Source organism: Carassius gibelio, chromosome B14 (genome assembly GCF_023724105.1).
Source record: "Carassius gibelio isolate Cgi1373 ecotype wild population from Czech Republic chromosome B14, carGib1.2-hapl.c, whole genome shotgun sequence".
In the NCBI taxonomy this organism is placed as follows: Eukaryota; Metazoa; Chordata; class Actinopteri; order Cypriniformes; family Cyprinidae; genus Carassius; species Carassius gibelio.
In genome coordinates, this window is record NC_068409.1 from 11,068,155 (window position 1) to 11,075,712 (window position 7,558).

At 33.6% G+C, this 7,558-nt stretch overlaps 1 protein-coding gene across 1 annotated transcript; it reads right to left on the minus strand.

Moving 5' to 3' along the window:
• Positions 1 to 2,023: 2,023 nt before the first annotated feature.
• Positions 2,024 to 6,645, minus strand: LOC127970959 (caspase-7). The gene is made up of 7 exons (XM_052573675.1): positions 6,345 to 6,645; positions 5,491 to 5,536; positions 4,904 to 5,040; positions 4,680 to 4,808; positions 4,422 to 4,597; positions 2,753 to 2,867; positions 2,024 to 2,662 (listed from the first exon to the last, which is right to left on the minus strand). The coding sequence occupies exons 2-7, from the start codon at positions 5,529 to 5,531 to the stop codon at positions 2,433 to 2,435; spliced, it is 828 nt and encodes a 275-aa protein (XP_052429635.1). The 5' UTR covers positions 5,532 to 5,536; positions 6,345 to 6,645; the 3' UTR covers positions 2,024 to 2,432.
• Between the last annotated feature and the right edge of the window lie 913 nt (positions 6,646 to 7,558).

Sequence of the window (7,558 nt, forward strand, 5' to 3'; positions counted from 1 at the left end):
ACAGACAACTTCGTAGGTGGGCGTGTGAATATTAGTAAAAGTGGGAGGCAGTCAGAGTAGTAACGCCTTGAATGGGGAAGGCCTAGCTAATGAATATTAATAGCGCAGCGAGAAGCTCGGGCACTGATTGGCTGACAAGCAGAAATGTGGGTGGATTTCAATGAACGATCTGTTTTTGAGTTTTGAGTTTTGCTTTTGTATGAAGAATCCGTTTTCTGTTCCAAATGACAGCCTAAATACAATTAACTCAAATCCATTTGCATTAAATTTTATTGTTGGTGTTTTATTGTATATCATAATTATTTTCATTAACATCACTTGTACCTTATTTTATTATTCTTCCCTCTCACAACTTTGATTATGTGTGTAGTTTATTTCGCAATACTTCATGTAAAACAATAAAATACCGGAGACTTTACGCCGAGCAACGTCTACGAACCTACTAAATATTCATTAGCTAAACCTTCGCCATAGTAGATTTTGCGCTGGTTTGTTCATTGGCTGCAGACTGAAATGCGAAACTCGATTTCATTTTCACTTCCTCGTTGTTTCGTTATTGCTTCTTAAAGGCGAAGCAGGCAGAAAAGAAACTTAAGCTGCCACATGCAAATACGTATCGCGCTTTAGTGCTGCTGGTTGTGTGTGATTAGAAAATTACCAAGTTTCTGAGAGTTCTTTTGTGTTAATTTTACATCACATATTTTTATATGCAGGTGTTGTGCATAATGCATAGCTGTATGCATCTGACTAAAAAAATGCATTAATCTATTGTATGTTTTTATTGAGTGCACTACTGATGTGCATAATAGTTGTGTCCATGACTACAGCTGGAATGACATTTACAGAAAGATATTGAACTGTAGAGATGAGAGAAGCAATGCAAGTTGTTAAAAGCATTATAGCTGTGCAATCCTATCCTCACTGTGTCTTTCCACAAACACACACACACACACACACAGAGAGAGAGAGAGAGAGAGACTCATTATCTTATCTATGCTGCCAAGCCCTGCAACTCCCAGCGTATGATGCAACCATAGACTGTATAAAAGAGATGCAACACACCGACTCTAACAACACAAACCATATTTTAATAATACACTGGACTCAGATATACTTTGCTAGAGGCCCATAATTACAAAACTACCCTAAAGCTTTTCTAAAATCAATCCTCTTTACTTAAATCATCCATGAGTTTCCCCTGTATAGAAATAGTTTTTAATTAAACAAACACGAAAAGGAAACAGCTTGACAGATGATTGAGAAACAAGACTGAAACAGAAATAAGATAAAGTTTCAGGGAGTTGTTCTGCTTTCTGTCTCATTTCTCAGGAACACAGCTTGTTTTTAAGCACTTGGCTGGGATCTAAGAACAGAACACCACCTTGTGGTTAATACTGGTGTGATCTCGTGCTAAAAGTCTCTTATTTATCAATATTACCATATATTATTATAATTCACTAAAACTAAACGTTAATTCCTTGAAAAGTAAATACAAAAAAAAGGTCAACTGAAATAAAATATAATATTAAAAAGTACTTTTATTTTATCTAGTTGCCAATGCAGCATTTCAAAATTTCATAATTTTAATAATGTAATAAAATAAATCTAAAATAAAATAAAAAACAAACAAAAAAAAACTATATAGACATATTAAAAACCAATAAAATAAAATAAAAAATGCCAATAAATAAAAACTATAATAGCATCTCAATGATCCTAAAGTAACTCTTTGAGAATTTGGACACTTATCAATTTTAGTTTAAAAAAAAAATGTTTTAAAAATATTTGCTTTAATAGTTTTTGTTGCTTCACTTCTCTTAAATAAATCAAATCATTCGGTGTGAATAACCTCATGCTGATTAAGTGAGAAACTTTTATTATTATCAATATTAATACTGTCATTGGTTAATATTTTTGTGGAAATAATTTTCAAGATTCTTTGATAAAAGTTGTCAAGTTTTTTTTTGTAAACATTCTGAATAAACTTTACATTCTCAACACAAATTACACAAAGCACACAAGCTTAATAGCAAACTAAAATGTTTATTTATCATAATACAAATTGTGCTATTATTTATGTTCAGAACTTCTGATGATAACTGATGATGAAACTGAGAACTGAACCTCGCAGACGAACCAAGCAATGCACAAATGGTGAGTGACAGCCAAAAAAATCATAAAAGAGCTGTCTGTGTCAAACCCAGCACTGTAACATTTTACACACCAGGATTAAGAAAATATAGATAATTTCAAATACCCATGATCAAAAAATTGTGTATTAAAATCCAGTATTTCCCTTAAAATTCCCTTTATATCCCTTCCTGTTTTGACTGCAGTCTGCAGTGCTATAAACGGCTACATAATAATTATTAAAATAATGATTTAAAAGTGTTTGTACCCCACTGCAACATAATCAGTTAAATACACATTAATTATTTAGGGAAACATACTTCTTTGGTCAGCATAGACATAATACATGGGATTTGTTTCTTGTTAGTCATCCTTGGATCATTGCAGGAGGATTTAAAGTCCAGCGCCACCTTGTGGTTGACACGTGTCATGATCTGCATGATCTCCAGCTGCTTGCCGTATTTTGACAGCATCTCACACAGTGAGGAGATGAACCAGGAACCATTAGCATTGTTCCTCCAAGAGTAATAACCTGAGAACAGACAGAAAAGAAAGAAGTAAGGGCATTTATATCTGTGCATTTTCTTTGGTTCTCAAGAAAGTTTCTTCAAATATTAGTTACCTGGTACAGTGGAGTAGACATACAAAAAGTCTGCCTCTATAGGAATCCTCTGTGCCTCCTCTCCACCTACACTGTCGCACTCGATGCCATCATCCAGACCTGTGCCTCTGCAAGCCTGGAGACACACAGGACAGACACTCAAGCATCTGTGTAAGAAGCTATTGATGTCATATCATTTGCATCACTGCATGTCATTGAACAAAAGTCTACTGGCTACTTAAAAAAAAAAAAAAGCAAGAGCCCTTTAATAGGAGTGCAGTTGGGTTGGTGCTTGTGTCACGGTTTCTGTGATTCCATGCAGAACATAAATACAAAATGAAAATCCTGTGAAATCCAAATGGAAAGGTTCGACATCTGCATTTATTTTATTGTTTTACAATTGTTTTGTTTTCTTTAGGAATCCTGTAAGCACTTTTTTTATTGATATTAAGCAGATATCATTTTTGTTCATATAAAAATTTTATGACATTGTCACAATTGCAAATGGAAATTGTGAACCATTAAAGCAGGTTCTAATATCTATCTATCTATCTATCTATCTATCTATCTATCTATCTATCTATCTATCTATATATATATATATATATATATATATATATATATATATATATATATATATTTATTTATTTATTCTGACACGTGTCCTGAGCACCAGTGATGCACGGGTCAATGTATAAATAACCCGCACCTGACCGATGTTTTCAACTAACCCGCCCGCAACTCGGTCCGCAAAAAAAGAAAAAGAAAATATAGTACATGATCCGCTTCCTGACTCGCATTTTTTACAAGTAGCAAATGCGTCGCCCCTTTATATTATTTTAATTACTTAAATAGACTATAGCCTACAGCATAATAAGCGTTATGACCGCACACTTAAGGCTTGCCACAAAGAACCGGTTAAAGTAATGATTATGAATGTGTTTAAATTAGCAAGGACTCATTTCATTGTTTAGTAATAAACTGGTGTTTTCTGTGTCGCTGCTAAGATGAAGCTGACGATGCGGACACGCCATGAACACCAGAGAGAAATGCACATTTCATATGGATTACATAATCAGAGAGTAGCCTATTTATTTTGGTTTGAATATTTTAGTTTAAAAGTAGACATTTCAAGCATTCTGTAATACATTGCCTAAATTTCTTTTTAAACCCACCGACTAAAAGATTAAGACACTACCTGTCCCAAAATATCACCCAAGGTTTCTACAGATTTTTTCTTAACTATTTCAGAATCTGGAAAAATGACTGGGGCTAACTTGTTACTGCACTAGAGCGATATGAATGTGTGTGATGTACGGCATGATAAATGCTCGTCACTTCTGCTGCCCAAACTTTGTCAGCCTGTGGGTCATTTGGTTTATTGTAAAACGACTGCACTGATTTGCATGTTTCTTGATGATGAAACCAATGATGATGATGAGCTGCCTTGAACTACGTTTGCCGTGTGTTTCCCAGAAAATAACTGCATACCTCAGAACGTTCAGAAACCAATCAGGTTCAAACATTCAATGGCCCGTAGTGTTATATATATATAATGTACACACACACACACACACATACATACATATATAAACTAATAAAAATTAAAATGAAGTAAATCAGTGGTAGTAAAAAGTAAAATAACACAATTCTGAACAATAAAAGACTTCTATATTATCAATCAGCTCACCTGAATGAAGAAAAGCTTGGGTTTCCCCACCAGTGATCTGCAGCGGTCTCCTCTGAAGAGTGCAAACAGTTCCTTCAGCTCAATACAGTCATCTGTGCCAAATATCCTATCATCTTCTCCATGACTCAGCAACACACACGCAAACATGGCTGATTTACTGTGATCTTCTTTAGACACTGAGGATGAAAGAATATACAAGTTTATGACTGATCAATTCAATTATTGTAACCAATCACTATTCAGACTCAATCAACATACCTTTAGTTAACAAATTTCTCATCTGTGACACAGTCTGATCATTGTAAATTTTCGTTTTGAAGCCCAGATTTGAGAAGGCCTGAAACACATTCTTTGCATCCTCGTCTGTCCCGTTACGAACTCCCAATCCTGTTCAAAAAAGGGGAAAAAAAGGATTAATCAAAAAAGTATCAGGACATTACTACTAACCTGTTCAACTCATCAGGGCTAGTCCCAGCTCGTACCTGTATTTCTCTGGAAATTCTTGTTGTTGATGACGATACATTGTCCCAGACTGGGATAGTTCATATTGTATTGAAAAACATCTGAATGTGGTTTGGCATCCGTCTGATCAATTCCAGCATCTGTGACATTTGAACCCCTGTGCAAACAAAGAGACTTTTATGATGCATTCACAATTACTGTGGAAATGATTTACTGACACTATAGGAAGTGGTAAATAAAAAGTGGTTAGTTAGCAGTTACTTTCATTAACTTCACAATGAGATTTTTCCTTATTTTTGACTAATTTTGATTATTCACTCACAAATGAAAATTAGCTGAAAATGTATTTCACCCTCAGGCCATTTCAGATGTATACAGGTTTCTTCATCAGAACGGATGTAAAAAAAAAATAAAATAAAAAGTGCTTTACATCACTTGCTCACCAACGGATTCACTACATAGAAACATTAGTGAGCAATTTAAAATCTGTTCAGATGAAGAAACAAACTCATCTATCAAAGTTTTGGTTTTGGCTGAACTATTCCTTTCGTATGCCTGTTTTTCTGCATTTCTGCAGTTGATCAGTTTTCATTTAAATCACACATACTCTTTGGCATTCACTTGTCTGGCATCCACAGAGTCCGACATGGTCACTAAAGGGAAACAAAAGAAACAGATCTACTGAAACATAATGCTTCACATTTCCAGAAATTTTAATAAATGTTATAGACTATTATGTCAAATCAACACATTCTCTAGCAATTCCAAGTAACATAACATGAGGAAATTATATATATATATATATATATATATATATATATTTTTTTTTTTTTTTTTTTTTGGCAAGTTTCTATGCAAGTCACTGATTTTGTACACTCACACACACTTATGTTACTACAACTATTCATAAAAATGACATACAATACTTTAGGATGACTACTGTATTCTTGTAAGGAAATGACCATACAATATGTGTTTTCAAACGCACTTCCCATAAAGCCTGACCTTTAAAACAACAGGTGTAACAAGTTCATATAAAGATAACTTGTTTGTTTCTTTCTTAGTCTCTACATGTTGAACATCCATAATGATCACAAATATCTGGATTTATGGTAACTTTGTATTATGAATTTTTGTCTTAGACTATCACAGCCACCTTAATGAGACAAAACCTAATTTTAACCAGAAACAGAATCCATTGAGTCTCTAGTGGCATTCACAGTCACTTCTGATTTCTTATTATTTTTTTTTAATCTAAATCCATTTGTCATTCGTTTTTTTAAAAGCACATTTCATTCTGAAACAATATATATATATATATATATATATATATATATATATATATATATATATATATATATATATATATATATATATATATATATATATATATATATATATATACGAATGTAGAAAATGTAATTAAGGTGATCAGTAGTGTGACTAAGGTAAATAACTTACAGTTGTGTTGTCAGGTGTTTTCCTTCTGAAAAAGAAATGACATACAAATAGTTTTGATGATCCGGAAAGTTTTTAACTAGTACAAACCCAAAGAAAGTTTCTCTTTAACAGGGAGGGAGGGTAGAACGTAGACAAATTTATATTGTAAATATTAATGGAGTGATATTTTTAACGTCCTCTAAGACAAATTTTAGATTGTAAATATTAATTCATATTTTTAACGTCTTTTCAATAGCGAAATCCTACTCATAAATATGAACCAAAGAACCAAGCATTAAATCCTAATAGTTCCGTGAGACTGGCTCCACCCACGAAAACGCATGCGCAGTAAACACAACAGTCTCTAAAAGTACAGTACAATATTATAGAAGTCATTCCGAAAGTAATTCTTATAGCGGATTTTTGAGCTTTACCTAAATCTAAATTTACGTATTCTGCTCGAACAGAAAATGCTGATTGGCTGATTCTGCGTTCACGTTTGTAATTGTAATTGTAATTTGTAATTCACCTTTTTACATGAACCTTCAGAAATCTAATTTGCTTATTTTTGTTCAATTGATGAAGATAGCTTTTTTGTTGTTTCTGTTTTAATAGCCCTGGATGCTTGAAATGCACAATGCAATGCTCAAAAGATGCTTGGAAGCCTAAATGTGCACATAAAATAATAATGCAGTTTATTTGTAATGCACTTTTCTTAAACCCAAAGTGCATCCGGTCAATAAAACTAAAATAACAAGAACAAAACAACAGTTAATTAAAACCAACCTTAAATAAATGTGTCTTTACGAGAATTTTAAAGTGTTCCAAAGTTGAAGAGTTTCTGATGGTAGAAGGAAGTGCATTCCAGCTTGAGGGCTTTTAATGAAAAAGCTCTTTCCCCCATATATCTTAAATTTAAATGAAGGCTGACAGAGTAAAAGAGAGTTGGCAGAACAGATAGGGTGTGGTGGAATATAAAGACTAATAAGATCACAAAGACACATCCCGTGCAGTCATATGTTCACATTAGAACTTCAGAATCAATCTTATAGCGTTAATAGGAAGCCAGTGCAACTGGAAGCACCGGTTGTAATGTGTTCCCGGTGTAGTGTTTCTTCTGTTGCAGTGTATCCAGTAGACTACGTACACAGAGAGTTATAACTCAGAACCACATATTTATTATAGAACACAAGCAGCTCCTGCTGCTAACCCGCTCATGCAAAACCACTGTCTAA

Coding starts and splice junctions, on each gene's coding strand:
- LOC127970959 (XM_052573675.1), bottom strand. CDS start 5,531: ATGTCGGACTCTGTGGATGCCAGACAAGTGAATGCCAAAGA. Junction 5,041..5,490: donor AGACAAGTGAATGCCAAAGA/GTATGTGTGATT, acceptor TTGTTTGCACAG/GGGTTCAAATGTCACAGATG. Junction 2,868..4,421: donor CCAAGCTTTTCTTCATTCAG/GTGAGCTGATTG, acceptor GTGTGTCTCCAG/GCTTGCAGAGGCACAGGTCT.